Source organism: Trachypithecus francoisi, unplaced genomic scaffold, assembly GCF_009764315.1.
Source record: "Trachypithecus francoisi isolate TF-2019V2 unplaced genomic scaffold, Tfra_2.0 Contig00571, whole genome shotgun sequence".
Taxonomy (NCBI): Eukaryota; Metazoa; Chordata; class Mammalia; order Primates; family Cercopithecidae; genus Trachypithecus; species Trachypithecus francoisi.
Genome location: NW_022680737.1, coordinates 59,053 through 80,750, shown reverse-complemented (window position 1 = coordinate 80,750; position 21,698 = coordinate 59,053). Strand labels below are relative to the sequence as shown.

Sequence of the window (21,698 nt, the reverse complement as noted above, 5' to 3'; positions counted from 1 at the left end):
CTGTAGGTCGACAAATACAGAAATCACAGCCTCTCCCCTCGATTTCTTGGTTAAGATTGCAGTTTGCCAAGCTCTCTAAACATTTTCTGCATTTATTTTGACCTCAGCTGTTACTCTTCTCTGTTCTGTTTTCTGTCCTCCTTACTAGCTCACATATTTCTCTCTCCTCCTCCACCCTTCCCCTTACATTGAAAACTTCTTCTCACAAATACTATATGAAGGCACACTACACAGTTGGTCATAAATGACTGACACATGAATCCATATACAATTTGGAGATGGGTTTTCTTGGGTAGCTGTGGTTCTGATCTGAAATCTGTTAAAATAGAATACAGTGAGGTCATTAGAACAAATGTTAAGGAATACTGTCTACATGGCGCTCAAATAAATTAGTAAGGATATCGGTGAAAAGATTTCTGAAGTGTTTCTATTATTGGAAAAGGAGGCTTAAATCTAAATTGTTGTGAATCTCAAATGGTTAAATGAATAGTCTCCATTATTAAGGCAGAAAAATAACTTAATTTTTTTCAAGAAATACTACTAGCTGTATAAACTTAAAAAATGTTCCTGACAAAGAAGGAAAATTATTTAATATTCTATAAAAAGTTCTTTATATATCTTTCAGCCTATTACTTAAATGTTTCTTTATCAAATCAAACAACAGTTTAATGAAATGATTACTGGATATACTTAATGAATAGACCAAGCAGAAGCATTAATGCTGAAAGGGATCTAGAACTGCAAAAAGAATCAGAGATGCCCAGGCCATTTAAAGGCAGCACAAACAACTCTGCATATTTTAATGTATCCTGGAAGGAGAATTACATTACAATACAATGCTTGACAGTTATGGAAATCAACACTGGTAAATGGAAGTATGGTCCTGTTCAATTTGGTCTTCAGTCTCCTGAAGCAGCAGTGTTAACTAGTCAAGATCAAAGAGCATCACTGAACCTCAGTGCAAAAGCTATGACTTGGCACTCTTCGTCCTGGGTATCTATCTCTCCTTCTTGACCCTGAGGTTGGAAGATTGAGAAAATTTTGCTTTAGAGATGACTAAGGCTAAGATTAACTACTTAGATTCAGACCTCAGGGAGAACTCTGACCAGCATTATTCCTTAAAAAATTGTCCTTGATCTCTAAGTGTTTTGGGGGCATAGACACAGCTAGATTAAATAAATGCCACCCAGAAAATCAAAGAGTAGTAACATAAACACATCAAAATGTTAACTTGGGCCTGCTTGTGATTGCAGAAAGAGTCCTCTAGCCATACATTTAAAATAGCAAAAGAAAATTCAAGACAAACAAGTGCTATAAAAAAGTAGAAAATACATTTGGCTGATTGTTAATAAATTCACTATACATAGCCTAGTAGAAGTAAAACAGCTAAGTGATTATACTCAGCGTTTTGTACTGTTCACACTATTGGGTGAACAGACCCGGTGGTGACAACAGAGGCAAATGAAAAAATACTTCAAATTAATTCTGCAAAGATTTTAAGATACAATGTTAACAACCCTATAAAAAGCAATCTGACATAAAAGAAAACTAATCAACACAAAACAAAACTAGGAAAAGAAACAGAAACAGATACATATAGGAAATTGGAATTATTAGACACAAGCTAAAACAACTATGGTTAGTGTATTCTGAAAGTTAAGATAATACTAAGAATGCTGGAAGAAAAAATAGAAGTATAAGTGTTGAAATAATAGATTTGAGAAAGAACCGAACTAAAATTATAAAACTGAAAATGTCACCAAACAAAATAAAAAACTTAATAGAGGCTTTTAACAGTAGATTAGCCACAGATGAGAAAAAATAGATGAACTGGAAGATATGTGAAAGGTAATTACATAGATTGGAGCAAAAAGCTAAAAAAGAATGAAAACACAGGAAAAAGCAAAAGAAACATATAGGATGGTGTCAACGGGTCTGTAATGAATGTAACTGAGATTCCAGGAGAAGAGAAAAAAGATGGGTCAAAGCAAAATGTGAAGCAAGTATGGTTGAAAATTTTTCAGTAACATGTGTTACCTTCAAACAGATGACCTCTCAAAAACAACAATAAAAAATAGAAAACAGTGGAATAATATATTTGAGTGGCTGAAAGAAAAAACAACCAACCTCTAATCCTATACTTACTGGAAATATCAGCCTTAAGAAAAAATACCTGAAACGTGCAGTTGGAAAGGAAGAAAGAAATAAACAAGTAAAATCAAATATGTGAGCAAACTGAAATGAATACTAACTGCATAAATCTGCTGTGCACCACCATTTCTAATTTTTGTGTTTTGTTTTTTGTGTTTTTTTGGTAGAGATGCGGTTTCACCATCTTGGTCAAGCTGGTATCGAACTCCTGACCTCAAGTGATCCGCCCGCCTCAGCCTCCCAGAGTGCTGGGATTATAGGCGTGAATCACTGTGCCCGGCCCAAGGTCTATTTTTGTTTGTTTGTTTTAGACTGAGTCTGGCTCAGTCACCCAGGCTGGAGTACAGTGGCGCGATCTCGGTTCACTGCAACCTCCCGGGTTGAAGAAATTCTGGTGCCTCAACCTCCGAGTAGTTGGGATAACAGGCGCAGGCCACCATACCTAGCTGGTGAGGCGTAACTGTAGTCCCAGCTACTCTGAAGGCTGAGGTGGGAGAATCGCTTGAACCCAGGAGGCAGAGGTTGCAGTGAGCCAAGATTGCGCCACTGCACTCCAGCCTGGGAGATAAAATAAAAATAAATACATTAATATAATAGCATATAAATTGAGGAGGGAGTCAACAGAGTAAAGGAATGCTCTATGATTTTTATATTGGTCAGGAAGAACATAAAAATGTCAGTTGATATTAGTCTTTGATGAGTGAAGTATACATGTGTAATTCCTAGGAAAACTACTAAAAGATTAGTAAAAGAGATGTAAAAGACATGAAAGAGTGCATTACAAATGAAAAGAAAAAAAAAAAACAAATAAGAAAAAGTGTTAAATCAGTCCAAAAAGGAGGAAAGAAAGGGAAAAAAAGTAACAATTCTACATCTTTACGTGCCTGATAACACAGCTTCAACACATCGATTCAAATGTTTACAGAACTATAAGTAGAATCGCAGCGGAAGATTTCAACACAATTCTTTTCATACGGAAAGAGGAAGAAGCACGTAAAAATCAGAGAACTACAAGCACGTGGAGCATGTTCTCTGATCACAGTGGAACTAAGCCTGAAACCTAAAACAAAGAGATAACTAGAAACACGTATGTTTGTAAATTAAGAAATACATTTCTAAATAACTCCTGGGTCAAAGAGCAACTCACAGAGGAAATCAGGAAGTATTTTGAACTGAATGACAATGAAAACACATTAAAATTATAGCCTTTAAATCTACATATTTGAGATAAAGGAAGGCTTAAATTCATGAGTCAAGCACCCAATACAAGAAGTTTGAAATGGAATAGCAAATTTAAAACAAATAAATTAGGTCAGGAGATCGAGACCATCCTGGCTAACACAGTGAAACCCCGTCTCTACTAAAATTACAAAAAATTAGCCAGGCGTGGTGGTGGGAGCCTGTAGTCCCAGCTACTCGGGAGGCTGAGGCAGGAGAATGGCGTGAATCCAGGAGGCAGAGCTGGTAGTGAGCTGAGATCGCCACTGCACTCCAGCCTGGGCAATAGAGCAAGACTCCATCTCAAAAAAATAAAATAAAATAAAATAAAATAAAATAAAAATAAATTAGATGGAAGGAAGTAATACAGACTAGAATCAAAGTTAATGAAAGAAATAATAAAAAGTCAATAAAGAGTCAACAAAGTCAAAAGTTATTTTCTTTGAAAAACTAAATCGAACCATACTCCTACTGAGATGAAAAACACACATAGGTGTGCACACACATACACACACTAATAAGAACTTAAAAGGGACATATTTCATATTCTGCAGATATTAAAAAGCAAATGAATGACAACTGCAGTGACAAAGACCAACACATAATAAGGAATAACGTATAATCGTGCAAATGTGAAATACGTTTAAAATATCTTTTTAAAATGCAAAATGCAAAAATGTGGTTGCTTTTTAACTTAATAATATCGCTCATTAACTATGTACAAGACACTGTGCTAAATTATTTTACTTTTATACCCTCTCACAATTCTAAGAGGAAAGTACTCTTTCTTTCTTTCTTTTTTTTTTTTTTTTTTGAGTTGGAGTCTTACTGGAGTCTCACTCTGTCATCCAGGCTGGAGTGCAATGATACAATCTCAGCTCACTGCAACCTCCATCTCCCAGGTTCAAGCACTTCTCCTGCCTCAGCCTCCCGAGTAGCTGGGATTTCTGGCAAATGCTACCACACCCGGCTCATTTTTTAGTGGAGATGGGGTTTCACCATGTTGGTCAGGCTGGTCTCAAACTCCTGACCTCAAGTGATCTGCCCACCTGGGCCTCCCAAAGTGCTGGGATTACAGGTGTGAGCCACTGCACCCGGCCAAGAGTAACTTTCTATTCTTGTTTATGGAAAATGAAACTCATAGAGGAAAAGTGACTTATCCCCAATGTCACACAATCAGTGAGTGGGGTAATCATTAACCCAAACTGAGGTCTGGCTTCAAAACCCATGTTCGTAACCAGGGGGTTACACTGACTGACAGTGACTGCTCCTTGCCTGGACAACTTCACACATGTTGGATGCCTCCCTGGTAAGAAAACCAGAAGAACAGCTATGTTGATGCTGCTAGATGGCCTCATCCTTTTCACTCTAAGGTTCTCCTCATCGTTCGCCTTTTGTCGTAGCTCACTCTTTCTCTTTTTCTATATCTTTCTCTCTCTCTTTCTCATATATGGTCAGCAAATCAGATTCTTAGCTGCTTGACAGAGGTTTTCATAGATGAGGTGGAAACCTCTCTGAGAAAGAGGATGAAGCATTGTCTCTCCAAACACTTACAGGTTAGAAGAGAATGTTGATCCATCCTCCCAGAGCCATGGTACCTCAGTCTGGGGCCGAGAAAGGCCTATCCAAAATGAATTATCAGGTTGGGAAGACACTTGTTTTACTATAAATCCCTGTAACAAAACATATACAAATATATAACAAAGAGAGAGAGAGAGAGACACCATTATCATGGACACTGAGAAAAAGGCAAGTGATCGAATCACTTTGGTAAAGAATGCATGCCTAACCTGACATCAACCTGTCATTGAATGTCTCATAAGGCCTATCTTATTTATTTAAAGTAATTATCATTTAATTTTCCAAAAGAATAGATTTATAATGTGAAGATGGTACTGCCTCCATTCAAGCTATCTGACAAAATCCCAGATGGCAGGCCCCCTAGGCAGTTTTCATGGATGATTAGCCACTGTCTTCTCCAATTGAAGAAATAAATTGATGCTACTTTTGTTAAGAAATACTTCTCAGAGTTAGGTAACAACTTAAAAACGGTTTAGTCCAACTGCATATTTTATGAATAAGTAATCTGAGATTCAGCGAAGATATCTGAATTGTTTACAAATCTATAACAATTTATTTTCAATTATAGGCTGGCCTAAAAGTCAGATAGACTTGTAACCCAATACTCTTTCTTTGCCATACATGTAGTTCCATTAACTTTAACATAAATTATTGCTACTGGGTAAGACATTACAGAAACAAAAACAAAATGAGAATAGTGAAAGTAGATGTAGAAGTTATAGACTGGTTTAGATTTATAATGCAGAGTGTTTCCTACAAACCCCTTCTCGTACCTCATCTAAGCTCTACCCTTCATTCAAGTGCCACTTTTTCTGAAAACTTCTTAGCAACATGGGGATCTCTTTAAACTCCTATAGCATTTATTGCCAATGCCAGATATTTAACTTTTAATAGCTGCTGAGTTCCTTTTTTTTTACTTAAAAGATTATATGTGTCCTGTGATAGCAGGGTTATTTTTTAACCCTCTTTGCCTTTCCACGTATCTTGCAAAGAGTAAATAATTTCTAAACATATGTTATCATTGTTGCCATTTTCTTGATAATTATGATGACAAGGAGGAGAATTTTCTACTTTACTCCACCAAATTTAACTATTGAAATACAAACGCACAAAAATGGGTAATGGCCTGATTATTGCAGTCATGCATACATGGAGTGTGTTTGAAAGGATTTGTTTTAAGGTGAAACACAGTTTTTTTAAAAATTAGTTAAAAATAAATAAATAAAATTAGTTAAAATAAAAATAAAAGCATATATTATGCACTGTATGTGCTTGAGGCATGCTATGATTATAATTATAGAGATATTAAAAATGACTTTTGGCCAAGTGTGGTGGCTTTCACCTGTAATCCCAACACTTTGGGAGATCAAGATGGGCAGATCGCTTGTGCCCAGGAGTTTGACACGAGCCTAGACAATATGGAGAAACTCCATCTCTACGAAAAATACAAAAAAAAAAAATTAGATGAGCATGGTGGTGTTCCCTCTAGTCCTAACTACTCAGGAAGCTGAGGTGGGAGGATCACTTGAGCCTGGGATGTCGAGGCTTCATGGCACTCCAGCCTGGGCAACAGAGTGAGATTCTGTCTCAAAAAAAAAAAAAAGACTTCATTTTAGGAAAAATTGTCATTACCTGGAATCTCCCTCTATTTTCCTTCTGGATACAGACCACAGAAAATTGCAACAGAAGTTTACACTTACCAATTCCTTTGAGCTGTCTATCTTTATGAGATTAGAGCCCACTTGCGAGCATTGTCTTTTACTTCCATCCCAGGAATTTAGTGACAGGCTGAATAGGTAACAGCTCTTCTCATATATAATCCAATTAGGAGGACAAGGGCTGGAAAGAAGCCCTGGAAATAAAAGATTAGTACCATGAGGTTCACAGCACACCAGTTCACTCTTTTAGTGTGAACACCATTCATCTTAAGGACACTTATGAAATAACCAATGAGTTGCCATTATTATATTTCATTTTCAATTCAAACTACTGTGATATGATTTTACAGATGAGAATACATTCAAATCTTCCTATTCACTTAGAATCTAAAAATGTATTAGCTATAAATAGTATTTCAGGCAGCCAACCATCCTTTTTTTCTTGATTTGTCTTCTATTCCTTCTAATTTAGCTCAAAACTACCTTTCTCCTTAATAACTCCTTAAAATAATTCCACTCACAATCAATCACTGAGGTACACAGCAATTTCATATTGCTACTTAACTGATTTTATGATGTAAGATCTACTTCAGAATGTGACTTTCCAAATGAAAAAAGTATAGATCAGCTATTCATATTACACACTATCTCTCTTATATGTTATTAGCTACTTAATAAAAATAGTGAGGAGGTATGGCTCCAGAGATGAAAAACTAAAGTGAAAACATTAAGTCATAGTCAATTATGATGCAATTAGAAGTAAAGGTCAAGTGTATATAGAATTGTAATTAAGTAAATGAAAGTGTATGATTAAAAAAATTTGATGAGTTTTCAGGAACATGTGTATTAGGTCTACCTCTTTTGTATATTTTTAATATAGCTTCTTTATTCTTGGCAACATTTTCCCTTCTTTCCTTTCTCCCTGTCATGCTTTCTTTCTAATGTCATATTTTCTATTCTAACTGTATCGCATTAAAAATGTCAATTCCGTAAGGGGAGAGAACACTTTTCTTTTATTTGTATCAAATTATATGATCTCCTGTAGATCTAAGCATATAGCCAGTGATAAATTGGTTACTGATTTTAAAAATTAATAAAGTCCAATTTAGAACTGTTCAGCCAAGTGCATACAGTACTTACAGTTTCACCTTATTGTATATATGACAGGGATATATTACACTAAGGTAATACTAATATGTGTGCTTGCCTTAAATGTACAATCATTCAATCTAAGCATATTTTCCTTACACCCCTGCCCCAGGCCTCAGCACCAACAATTAACCCTCTTGAATCAAGATTCCATCCTTTAACTATGCCCTTGCCTGTGGTTTTGACAGCTTTGGTAGGAGTCACACTCTCTTCTAAAGATGATTGTGTGGGTTGACTGTGGTTCTCTTTATTTCTTGATGGAAAGTAGCCATTCTCCAATGAGTTGCTTCCTGAATTGGGTCTCCAAATAGCTTCATATACCAACAACAATAATAGTGACAGAAAAAAAGTCATTCTTCTATGTTTGAAAATGAAAACCCCAAAACCCATATGTTATTGGAATAAAAGAATACATTACTGATTAATGATAAATAGATGATATATTTATGTGGAGAGGTAAAGATGATTGATTGACAGAATACATGAAAAGAAATAAACTTTCATAAAGGAGGTATAGTTAAAAAAAAAAAGAAAAAAGAATGTAGAGAAGAAGAAATAGAATGAGGGAGGCAGCAAGAGGCAAATGTCATAGAGTCAACTGGACCCATGGCAGATTTGAAAGAGCAACATCTTTCACCTTTCTTCTATTACTTAAAAATGAGAGATCCTTAAGAAACTGCCCAGTACCTATAACATAGAATGCACTTGACTAAGTGCATCTGACTAATTAAGAAATGTCATGAAGACTCTATGAAGATGCTTAACAACAGATTGCATGTGATATAAAATCTAAAAAAAAAATTCATCCATTACAAAATATCGACTTAAGACCAAGTGCCTCAGGAAATTTCTGGTTTATTCAAAGGTGTTTATATTAAAGATCAGAAATAAGTTCCCTAAATAATGTGACTCATAAAAACAGCTTAATGTCCATTTAGTGAATTTATTTCATTAGGAAGACAGCACCATATTGGACTTTCTTCTTCAGCTCCATGTGTTTCCTTCCATTAATTTACTATCCTTTGAATTCTATAGCTTTGAAACCAGCCATGCAAGGGAGGTAGGAGAGCAATGTAGTTAAGAGTACGAGTTTTTTAGACAGATCGCCTAAATTTCTTTTTTTTTTTTTTCTTTTTTTTTTGAGATGGAGTCTCGCTCTGTCGCCCAGACTGGAGTGCAGTGGCAGGATCTCAGCTCACTGCAAGCTCCGCCTCCCGGGTTTACGCCATTCTCCTGCCTCAGCCTCCCGAGTAGCTGGGACTACAGGCGCTCGCCAACTCGCCCGGCTAGTTAGTAGAGACGGGGTTTCACCGTGTTAGCCAGGGTGGTCTTGATCTCCTGACCTCGTGATCCGCCCGTCTCGGCCTCCCAAAGTGCTGGGATTACAGGCTTGAGCCACCGCGCCCGGCCTAGATCGCCTAAATTTCTAATCATGGTCCCACCACTAACTAGTTTATAACCCTGGAAAGGTAAAATAACCTCTCAGTCTCTCACACCCTTTATAAGTGAAATGGACATTAACAGCTCCAACCCAATACAGACAAAACCAGATTACATACAAATTAAAGTAGATTATGCATGTCAAGCCCTTAAAAGAGTGCCTGGCACATAATAATTGCTTACTAAATTGTCTGTTGTTGTTGTTGTTGTTGATCTTCTCCACCAAATACTCACCCATGGTACCCAGAACCACAGCTATCACCAGTATCACCAGGCATAGGATTCCCAAAATCACAGCAATGAGGCGCCAAGGAGGAGATGCAGCACAAGATCCTGAGGAGCCAGAGGGGGCAGAAATGGAATAAAGAAAGAGAATGACAGACGGTGGGGCACTTCAATTCTACAGTTCATCAAAAATCTGGCCTTGCACAGTGGCTCACACCCGTAATCCCAGAAGGGAGATAGAGGTAGGAGGATTGCTTGAGGCCAGAAGCTCAAGACCAGCCTGGGCAACACAGGGAGACCCTGTCCCTAACAAAAAAAAAAAAAAGAAAGAAAGAAAAAATTTAACTAGCTGGGCATGGCGGTGAGCTCCTGTAGTCCCAACTACTCTGCAGGCTGTGGCAGGAGGATTACTTGAGCCCAGGAATTCCAGAGCAGCACGGGCAACAGAGCGATACCCTGTTAAAAAAACAAAACAAAACACAAAACAACAATAACAAAAAATACTGGCAAATTTTAAAGTGAATTATTAATCACTGCCTAGGTTACCTAGTCATCAAGGATTCGCTGTGTTTTTCTCCCCTGGTGAGAATACCTCTTCTTCAATTATAATTTCAGCACATTGCCTTGATATCTGTGCGCTCCTAATTTCAGCTCCACATTGATATCTACAGGTCATGACATTAGTAGGATCCCTGAAATCCCACTGATTCTCAGAGGAAATAGCTTAATGTTGGGAAGAGAGCAATGATTACTAAGGGTAATTTTCCCTTTTCATATGTTTATTGCATGACCCAGGGCAAATTACTCCCTTTGCTGTTTTTTACTCCTCTTTGTGAAACTGGGGTAATAATATCTCAAAGGATTATTGTGGGAATTAAATGAGCTCACATGCATAAAAGCACCTTGTTTAGAGACTGCTAGCATATTATAGGTGTTACAGGATACCGTTTGCCTATACATATGCATAAACATGCACATGTCTCCCTACCTCTTGCCTCACCCACTTTTCCCACCCTTCCTCAATAGGTTGCCCAAGAAAAGAGTTACATCAGTACTGAGAGGAAAATATTTGTGCAATGTGAATAATCAGAAAGCAGAAGAAAGCAAACTCTGGTGTCAAAACCGACAAATGGTCTCTCTCTCTCTCTCTCAAAGAAAATAGGGAACTAATTTTGTATTAACATTGCCATAACCAGAATGTATTTCTGCTTTTTCACTGAGACTAAGCTGTCAGGACATTTCATAGAAGTGTCACATAGAGTAGGCTAAATCGCCCATTCTGTGAATACAGAGGTCCTCCAAAGCCCCTCTATTTCATTTCGTTTACTTTTTGTTTAAGACTCGTGTTCTGCCGATGGGATGTTTTTATCCACCATATATTAATATATTTTCCTTCATTGGTATACCAATCATTGTTTTTTGTTTAAAAACAACTTAATCTCTTACCACAAAAAAACATGTTGTTCATATATATACTTCTTTAAGTTTCCTGGCCTCCATTCCATAATTTAGCCTTTCTATCAAACAAGCAACAAGTCACTCATATAGAAATCCTTTATCTTTGTGTATTATCCCACTTATTACCAATTCCTCACTGATGAAATGTCTATATCGATATAAAATAGAAATTGTATTTTCTGCCATCAGACATAATTAATTTCAATACTAATAATTGGTCACTGAATAATTTTCATGAAAAAAAGTTTAGGGTGCATTCAAATTATCTTCAGTGACATCTGAAGCCCTTTAAAAGTATATCCATAAAAATGTACACATCACAAGCCTCTCAAATTTTCTCCCCTTATATATTTTTGTTTTGTTTTGTTGTTTGTTTATTTGTTTGTTTGCTTTTATTTTTTTCAGAGATGGAGTCTTGCTCTGTCACCCAGGCTGGAGTGCAGTGGCGTGATCTTGGCTCACTGCAACCTCCACCTCCCGAGTCCACATGATTCTCCCGCCGCAACCTCCCAAGGAGCTGGGACTGCAGGCGTGTGCCACCACGCCAGGCTAATTTTTGTAGTTTTAGTAGAGACGGGGTTTCACCACGTTAGCCAAGCTGGCCTCAAACTCCTGATCTCAGTCAATCCACCCGCCTCGGCCTCCCAAAGTGCTGGGATTATAGGCGTGAGGCACTGTGCCCTGCCTCCCCTTGGATCTTTTCAAATGGGAGAGCTAAAGGCATACATTAGAAAAAAAAAAAATATATATATATATATATACCTTTCTCTGAAACAACAGCTATCCTGGTATTGCTTCGAGAGTCGAAGTGTAATTGAGTATATCCATCTTCATCCAAATTTTCTAAATCAGGATGATATTCCATTGCTCTTGGGAGCCCCTGAATAAACATAGCATTTGGGAGCTCTCTTCTTTCTGCTCCTGAGATGACTGCCTGTGGAGGAAAGAGGATCTCTGAGTCAAATCATTGGGATAGGTACTTACTGGGGTTTAACAAATTAAGCTTAAGTAGTTCAGCCAGATATTCAAGAGCAGGAAATGAAACTATGCTGTGGTAATTTTCCATTTGTACCTTTAGATCCTGTTTCTGAGACTGCTGACTCAGGAAAACTAAAAGGTAGCATAGCAGATAAGTCTTTGTTTCAGACCAAATATAAGAAAAAATGCATAAATTAATGTCTTATGCTGCCTTCATTACTCTCACAACTGAATCTGACATTAATTAATTTAGCCTATGCAAATTATTACAGTTTTGGTGCTCTAAGTTTACCATAACTTTGTTGTAACTTTGTTCATGTATGTATTCATGTAGTTTTTAAATTACAGAAACAGGTACTGAATGCCCACCTTTTCAATTGGTGGGAGCTTAGAATACAAGGAAAAATGATACCTAAGAAGAAACACATTGCCTAATAGAGGAAATATATAGATAGGTAAATGAGGGATGGCATGAGGAGGTGCATTGTTGTAACAACAGACAGAGAGACAGAGAAAACAAATCTCTTTGAGAATTATCAGATATTAATAACACAAAATAACAATTATTTATTGAATGATTACTATGAGCTAGGAACCACATGTTGCACATGTTTTCTTGTTCAATCTCACTTTTCCAAGTCTATATAGTAGGCATTATTATTTCTATTTTCAAATGAAAAAATGAGACAGAAAATTTAGTCTTTTTATCAGGTTTAAGAAGCTAATTTAAAAAATTTAGAGCAAGGAATTGAAAGATCAAATGAAGAGACTAAGAGGCAGAAATGAAGTCCACAGGCAAACAGCCCGGGCGGCGCCCTGACAGCCCGGGTGGCGCCCTGAGCCTCATTAAAGATCGACCCCGGACCTAACCGATTAAGGTTATCTATAGACTCCAGACATTGTAAGGATAAACGTTGTGAAAGTCTCTGTCCTGCTCTAATTACCAGTGTCTGCCACATATCTTAGTCCTGGGCCCAGTACAAACACAATCCTCTATTTTGTCCCAACTTCCTGGGCCCGACACAAACACATGAGGAAAAACAACACCTGGGGAAGCTCCAATAAGGTTACAACCGTTTGTAAAAGCGCAGGAACTGATAAGAAGGCTGCTAAAAGCATAACTTCACATTAACATGTAAACCAATTGTAATGCTGTAGCCTAGAGAAATGCCTTGTTCCTCTGTAACCTGACAAGTCCTGTTTACCTCGAGCTATAAATAGCAAGCGCACGCATTGTTCCAGGCCCTCTTGTATGTTGTGGAACGGAGGGACCAAGTTCGAACTTGCATTAAAGATCCTTGCCGCTTGGCTTTGACTCTGGACTCTGGTGGTCTTCTTCGGGGAACAAACGGTCTGGGCATAACATTTGGGGGCTCTCCCAGGATTCCCCAAGCCCACCAGACCCCTGGTCAACGGATCTACTAGGATCGATCTGCTAATAGGTGAGCCGGCTCGTCTGTTTGTCTGTCTGCGTTCGTTCTGAATCGGCGGCTCTCTGAGGCTGCGGCTTGTCTTTGTTTGTCTGTCTCTGTCGGTTCTGAACCTGCGGATCTCTAAGTCCGCTCTGAGGCTGTTAGCCTGTCTGAATCCGCGGCTCTCTAAGTCCGCTCTGAATCTGTGACTCGCGAGGTCTGAAGCTGAAAGCTGGCATAAGTCCTGGCGGACGCGCTATAGGACAGCCAGCGGAGACCGGTGGGAGACGTCCCCCGGCTCTCATCTGATTCTTGTCTGAACTTGTTCTGACCCAGATTTCTGGTGCGCGCCTGCGACTGATGTAAACTTGTTGTTGATATTCCAGCAACTCACTTTTCCCTTGCAGGATCTGTTGCAGACGCCACTACGGGCGCTACTGTTCAGGATGGGTAATACCCAGAGCACTCCCCTATCTCTCCTTACAAGTAATGTCAAGGATGTTAGGGCAAGGGGCCATGATCTTGGTATGGACATCAGGAAGGGAAAGCTAATTACTCTGTGCCGCTCCGAGTGGCCCGCCCTTAACGTAGGGTGGCCACCCGAAGGGACATTCTGTCTCCCTGTCATCACTAGGGTAAAGTCCAAGGTTTTCCAGCCTGGGCGTGCTAATCACCCGGATCATATCCCATATATCCTCATATGGCAGGATATAGCTGGGAACCCGCCCCCTTGGCTGTCCCCTTTCCAATTAGCCTCTGAACCCTGTAAGGCACTGGTTGCTCGACAGCTAAAATCCAAGCAACCGACTGCCCCCCCCATCCTGTTCTACCGGATAGCGAGGACCCTCTGTCCACAGAACCCCCTCCATACCCCTCCGGTCCCCGGGTCCCAGCCCCCGGGAGGAACCGCAGGAGGGAGCAGGTGAACGGGAAGCGGTCGGCGTGCCTGTACCCACTGAAAGTGAAAGCAACTCCGAAGGGCCGGCGGGGCGAACGCGAGGGCGTACTTTGCGGATTCCCCCTCCCCAGCCGCCTGACTCCACAGTGGCGTTACCCCTTCGGGAAATAGGGCCCCCAGACGACACGGGAAGTCCGAGGCTCCAGTACTGGCCATTCTCCACCAGTGATCTATATAATTGGAAGACCCAGAGTGCTCGGTTTTCAGACAACCCCAAAGATTTAATGGCTTTACTGGATAGTATTATGTTTACCCACCAGCCCACTTGGGATGATTGTCAGCAGCTCCTCCGAATCTTGTTCACAACGGAGGAGCGAGAGAGAATACAGGTAGAAGCTAGAAAGCTGGTCCCGGGGGACGACGGTCGACCGACTGCCAACCCCGACCTCATAAATGCGACTTTTCCTCTGTCCAGACTGGCGTGGGACTACAACACGGCAGAAGGTAGGGGACGGCTACACCTTTATCGCCAGACTCTAATGGCAGGTCTCCGGGCGGCTGCTCGCAAGCCCACAAATTTGGCTAAAGTATACTCTGTTCTGCAGGGAAAGACAGAAAGCCCGGCTAGCTACTTAGAAAGATTAATGGAAGCCTTTAGGCAGTATACTCCTATAGACCCAGAGGCCTCAGGAAGTCAAGTAGCTGTCGTAATGTCCTTTGTAAATCAGGCAGCACCAGATATTAGAAAGAAGCTCCAGAAATTAGAAGACTTAGAGGGAAAACAGCTTCAGGACCTTCTTCAGATAGCCCAGCAGGTTTACAATAATAGAGATACTCCAGAGGAAAAAATGACCAAGGTCCTGGCAGCGGTTGTACAAAAAGAGCACCTACAGCCAGAGAACACCCAACCTAAGCGGCCCCCCAGATATAACAACCTGAGCAAAGACCAATGTGCCTACTGTAAAAAGACTGGCCACTGGGCAAGAGACTGCCCCAAAAAGAAACAACAAGGACGGGGACCCCCTAGGCCTACACCCGTACTAGTTACTCAAAGCGAAGACTAGGGAAGACGGGGTTCGGTCCCCCTCCCCGAACCTAGGGTAACTTTGCAAGTGGAGGGGTCCCCAGTTCAGTTCTTGGTCGATACGGGAGCACAGCACTCAGTCCTAGTTAAAACTGAGGGAAAATTATCCTCCAAGTCCTCGTGGGTACAAGGGGCCACAGGAATTAAGAAGTACCCCTGGACGACACAAAGAACAGTAAATCTCGGAGCCAAGAATGTAACCCACTCTTTTCTGGTTATCCCTGAGAACCCCTGTCCCCTACTAGGGAGAGACCTGCTAACTAAAATGGGAGCGCAGATCCATTTCCTCCCTGAGGGGCCCATCGTGATCGATTCCAAAATCAGCCTGTGCCCGTCCTGACTATAACCTTAGAAGATGAGTACCGGCTCCACCAGGAGCAATCAGCCCCTGACCAGGACATAGCAACCTGGCTTCAACAATATCCAGGAGCCTGGGCAGAAACGGGAGGCTTAGGACTAGCAAAACACCGTCCTGCCTTGTTTGTCGAACTCAAGCCTGGGGCAGACCCCGTTCGGGTGCGTCAATACCGATGCCCCTAGAGGCCAAAGAAGGAATTACGCCCCACATCCGTCGGCTCCTCGACCAAGGGGTCCTTCGGCCCTGTCACTCACCCTGGAATACTCCCTTGTTGCCGGTACGGAAGCCTAATAGCGGGGAGTATAGACCTGTACAGGACTTAAGAGAAGTCAATAAGAGAGTTATGGACATACATCCAACTGTGCCCAACCCATATACCCTCCTGAGTACTCTAAACCCCAAACACCAATGGTACACTGTTTTAGATTTGAAGGATGCCTTCTTCAGTTTGCCTTTAGCCCCTCAGAGCCAAAAGCTTTTCACCTTCGAGTGGACTGACCCTGAAAGGGGCATAAGTGGCCAACTGACATGGACCAGACTGCCGCAGGGATTCAAAAACTCTCCTACCCTGTTCGATGAGGCTCTCCATGAAGACCTGGGTGAGTACCGACGCAAACACCCTGAAATAACCTTACTACAGTATGTTGATGACCTCCTGATCGCTGCCGAGACCCAAGAAGCTTGCCTCCAAGGGACCAAAAGTCTCTTACAAGCTCTAGGGAGTCTAGGCTATCGGGCCTCGGCAAAGAAAGCTCAAATCTGTAAACCAGAAGTAACATATCTGGGGTACCTGCTAAAAGGAGGGCAGCGCTGGTTAACAGACGCCGGAAACAGACTGTTCTGCAGATCCCCAGGCCACAGTCCACCCGACAAGTAAGGGAATTCCTGGGGTCAGCAGGATTTTGTAGACTATGGATACCCGGGTTTGCAGAGCTGGCTAAGCCCTTATATCAGGCAACACGGGGACAGCAGCCATTTAATTGGACGGAAGAAGCCGAGTCGGCTTTCCAACAGATTAAAAGCGCCCTACTCTGCGCCTGCACTGGGACTGCCTGACGTCACTAAGCCCTTCCACTTATACGTGGACGAGAGTAAGGGCGTCGCCAAGGTGGTGCTGACTCAGAACTTAGGCCCCTGGCGGAGGCCAGTCGCCTACCTGTCAAAGAAATTAGACCCAGTGGCTGCCGGGTGGCCCCCTTGCCTCCGAGTGATCGCAGCCACGGCCCTGATGGTACAAGATGCTGATAAACTTGTCTTGGGACAAGAATTACGGGTCGTTACCCCACATGCCATTGAAGGTGTACTCAAACAGCCGCCTAACCGATGGATAAGCAACGCCCGGCTCACCCACTACCAAGGACTACTATTAAATCCCCTCAGAATAACTTTCCTGCCCCCAACAACCTTAAACCCTGCCTCGCTGCTGCCCAACCCGGACCTGGACGCGCCGCTCCATAATTGCACCGAGATATTAGCCCAGGTGCACGGAGTTCGAGAGGACCTGCAGGACCGCCCACTTCCTGACGCCGACCTCGTTTGGTTCACCGATGGGAGTAGCTTTATACACCAAGGCCAGAGGTATGCTGGAGCAGCGGTGACTTCAGAGACTGAGGTAATCTGGGCGGAACCCCTGCCCCCGGGGACATCGGCCCAGCGGGCCGAACTGATAGCGCTCACCCAAGCTCTTACCTTAGGGGCAGGGAAGAAACTGACGGTATACACAGACAGCCGATATGCTTTCGCTACGGCGCACATACATGGAGCCATTTACAGGGAGCGAGGGTTGCTAACGGCTGAAGGAAAAGGAATAAAAAATAAGCAAGAGATCCTAGCCCTGCTAACAGCCCTATGGAAACCAAAAAATTGGCTATTGTACATTGCCCAGGGCACCAGAAGCCAACCACTCCAATTGCTCAAGGCAACTTTCTGGCAGATCAAGCTGCAAGGAGTGTAGCAAAGGCTCCCAGTCAACTCCTAGCACTCCAGCTCCCTGATCGGGCCCTCGGGACCTGCCATATCGCCCTGATTATTCAGAACAAGACCTCCAGTGGATCAACAAACTTCCCCTGAAACAGATCCAGAATGGGTGGTGGACTGATACTAATGATCAAATTATCCTACCAGAAAAATTAGGGCAGCAAGTATTAGAACACATCCACCGAACCACTCATCTGGGTGCCGGCGGATGATAGACCTGATCAGACGCTCCAAACTTAAGATCAGATGCATAGCGGAGACAGCCAGCAGCATCGTGACGAGTTGCAAAGTCTGCCAGCTTAGCAACGCCTATCCCCAATCCCAGGCTGCTACAGGAACAAGGCTCAGGGGAACCAGGTCCGGTATCTACTGGGAAGTAGATTTCACTGAGGTAAAGCCAGGAAAATACGGGTATCGGTACTTACTTGTCTTTGTAGATACCTTTTCAGGGTGGACTGAAGCATTTCCAACCAAAAGAGAAACCGCTCAGGTTGTAGCAAAGAAAATTCTGGAAGACATCCTCCCCAGGTATGGCTTTCCCATCCAGATAGGGTCAGATAATGGGCCGGCCTTCGTTGCTAAGGTAAGTCAGGATTTGGCTTCCATTCTTGGGGCTAATTGGAAATTACATTGCGCTTACAGGCCCCAGAGTTCAGGACAGGTAGAGAGGATGAATCGGACCTTAAAGGAGACCTTAACTAAATTGACTATGGAGACTGGCGCTAATTGGGTGGTCCTTCTCCTCTACGCTCTGTTCCGGGCCCGTAATACCTCTTACAGACTGGGCCTTACCCCTTATGAAATCATGTATGGCAGACCCCCGCCCCTGGTTCCCAGCCTAAAAGATGATCTGCTCAAATCTGAAACAGAAAATGTCTCTGAACTCCTGTTTTCCCTACAAGCCTTGCAGAAAATTCATCAGGAAGTCTGGCCCAAGCTGAAGGAACTATATGAGACCGGACCTCCACCGACACCCCATCCGTACCAGCCGGGAGACTGGGTCCTGGTCAAGCGACACCGGCAAGAGACCTTAGAACCCCGATGGAAGGGACCACTCCAAGTACTCCTAACCACACCCACCGCCCTGAAGGTAGAAGGCATCGCGTCGTGGATCCACTACACCCACGTCAACCGGTGGACCCAGCCTCCGACCTTCTCGGACCCCACGGCAGCGACTGAAGCACCGACCACGTGGACTGTGGACAAAGCTAAGAGCAACCCCTTAAAATTCACCCTGCGCCGGCAGCATAGCTCACTACAAACATGCAGCTAGGTAGTCTAACCCTAATGTTAGTCGCCCTAATGGCCGCGGGGGCAAACACAAAACCAGTTTCTAATCCCTTTGTCTGGAGGTTCTGGCTTTATGAAAATCGAACCCACCCTGGGCAACCTCATAAGCCCGGGAAATTATTGGCCAGTGCTGATTGCCCCTCCTCAGGGTGCAGTGCCCCAATTTTGCTAAATTTTACTGGTTTTCAGATAGCTGACCCAGTGGTACCAATGATATGCTTTGAGTTTGATCAGACTGAGTACAATTGTAAACACTATTGGTGGCACCAAAACGCAGGCTGCCCCTACAGTTACTGCAAAATGCACTCAGTCAGGGGGTGGAACGAGCAATCTGGGTGTAACTTCTACCAGCAGGATAGAGGTGGCATCTACACTTGGATAGTTAAGGACCCCTGGAACTCCCGCTGGACCACGCCTCAACATGGGGCTGTGTACTATTCCTCTTCCTCCACATGGCCTAGCAGTCACCTCTATCTGTGGCGTGGCCTAGTTCAAGTACTGCCCCTGGTCCACGGGAATATCCAACGACAGGAAGACAGACTGACACAAGAGTTACGCCCTTTCTCCTGGTTAGAATTACTACAAGAAGGATTAGAACTTGCTAACATTACAGGACTTCACAGCTTGTCTGGCTGCTTTCTGTGTGCCACCCTAGGGCGTCCACCACTAACCGCTGTCCCTCTGCCATGGGAATCCTTTACCCAAACTAAGGACCTTCAGAATCTCACAAACGCCCCCATTCTTAATGTGCCACTGTACCTGAACCCCAGTCAGGAGAAGTTTCCCTACTGTTTTTCAGGCACTAACTCCAGCCTTTGCAACATCACTGTAACACCCCCTAGAACCTCTCTAAGAGCCCCACCGGGCATATTCTTTTGGTGTAATGGAACATTATCTAAGAACTTATCTGGTCCCTCTGTTACTGACCTACTATGCCTTCCTGTCACATTAGTTCCCCGGTTAACTCTATTAACTGCCGGCGAGTTCCTGGGGTACACCGGTAACTGGACTAGTACTGCTATTCACTCAGTCTCTAAACCGAGACCTACACGAGCAATATTTCTCCCCCTCATTGTGGGAATCTCCCTCACATCATCCCTCATTGCGGCCGGACTGGCGGGGGGAGCCCTAGGTCACACCCTCATAGAAAGCAACAAATTGTACCAACAATTTGCCGTAGCTATGGAGGAGTCAGCTGAGTCCCTTGCCTCCCTTCAACGACAGCTCACATCCCTAGCTCAGGTGATCTTACAGAACCGGAGGGCCCTAGACCTACTCACTGCTGAAAAAGGTGGTACATGTATGTTCCTGAAAGAGGACTGTTGCTTCTATGTAAATGAATCAGGGCTTGTAGAAAACCGGGTCCAACAGCTGCGCAAGTTAAGCATAGAAATGAGAAAACAGCAGTTTGCCTCAGCTGCAAATCAATGGTGGAATTCCTCTATGTTTTCTCTGTTAGCCCCCTTCCTTGGACCCCTGCTAAGTCTACTATTTCTGCTTACCGTAGGACCTTGTGTTATTAACAGAATTTTGCGGTTTGTCAGGGAAAGGTTTGACACCATACAGCTCATGGTCCTCAGAGCCTAATACCAACCTGTAAGCGCTGAAACAGAATCAGACTTATAAGACCCAAGATTGGCTCCAGAGGTACCTGAGAAAGGGGGAAATGAAAGATCAAATGAAGAGACTAAGAGGCAGAAATGAAGTCCACAGGCAAACAGCCCGGGCGGCGCCCTGACAGCCCGGGTGGCGCCCTGAGCCTCATTAAAGATCGACCCCGGACCTAACCGATTAAGGTTATCTATAGACTCCAGACATTGTAAGGATAAACGTTGTGAAAGTCTCTGTCCTGCTCTAATTACCAGTGTCTGCCACATATCTTAGTCCTGGGCCCAGTACAAACACAATCCTCTATTTTGTCCCAACTTCCTGGGCCGACACAAACACATGAGGAAAAACAACACCTGGGGAAGCTCCAATAAGGTTACAACCGTTTGTAAAAGCGCAGGAACCGATAAGAAGGCTGCTAAAAGCATAACTTCACATTAACATGTAAACCAATTGTAATGCTGTAGCCTAGAGAAATGCCTTGTTCCTCTGTAACCTGACAAGTCCTGTTTACCTCGAGCTATAAATAGCAAGCGCACGCATTGTTCCAGGCCCTCTTGTATGTTGTGGAACGGAGGGACCAAGTTCGAACTTGCATTAAAGATCCTTGCCGCTTGGCTTTGACTCTGGACTCTGGTGGTCTTCTTCGGGGAACAAACGGTCTGGGCATAACAGAATCAAATCAAAGCTGACTCTTGGTGCAAAACTCATGGTCTTTTCTGTTACGCTACGCTGCCTCTTTCATCATTCCATACGCTTACATTGCAAGGAACAACTTATGGAAGGTGTTGGGACTGAAATATTATGCCAGATGTTGGATTTTTTTCCCTCTCTTCCAGTTTCCATAGTAATGATCAAATCAAAGAAATATAGAAAACACCTAACATTGCTGGAAACTGAAGAGGTGTTCAACTCATTTACCAGACCTTGAAGCCCGTAGAGTGCAGGAGACATCTGTGTGTTGTCAAAGATCAACAAATCTGGATACTAGTTAATGTGGTGAGGACAGGTTTTATTCGGTAATACTATTGCAATAGGAAACAGCTGCACTGTTTCCTGTTGAACTGAACTCAACTTCCCCAAAAGTAAAGCCGATGACATTTTAAAGTGTAGTGTGCTAATGAAAAGATACTGAGTGGTGTTAAGGAATGTTAATGTGACTAGACCCTCTGGATTTGTTAATTGGCCCTTATCCAGAGGGGAGAGAAACTTC

The 21,698-nt window shown here is 42.7% G+C and overlaps 1 protein-coding gene across 8 annotated transcripts; it reads right to left on the bottom strand.

The window, feature by feature from the left end:
• LOC117085637 (C-type lectin domain family 7 member A-like) lies at nt 1–21,495 on the bottom strand. Of its 8 annotated transcripts, none has more exons than XM_033214739.1 (7): nt 21,412–21,495; nt 11,643–11,814; nt 9,432–9,530; nt 7,931–8,068; nt 6,651–6,802; nt 4,924–5,042; nt 1–316 (listed from the first exon to the last, which is right to left on the bottom strand). In XM_033214739.1, exons 2-7 carry the CDS (start codon nt 11,770–11,772, stop codon nt 184–186), a joined length of 771 nt encoding a protein of 256 aa, XP_033070630.1. In that variant the 5' UTR covers nt 11,773–11,814; nt 21,412–21,495; the 3' UTR covers nt 1–183. The 8 variants fall into 8 exon arrangements, with proteins under 8 accessions (XP_033070630.1, XP_033070621.1, XP_033070636.1 ...); XM_033214730.1 differs by having other exon boundaries at nt 21,407–21,427; XM_033214745.1 differs by lacking the exon at nt 7,931–8,068 and having other exon boundaries at nt 21,407–21,427.
• Between the last annotated feature and the right edge of the window lie 203 nt (nt 21,496–21,698).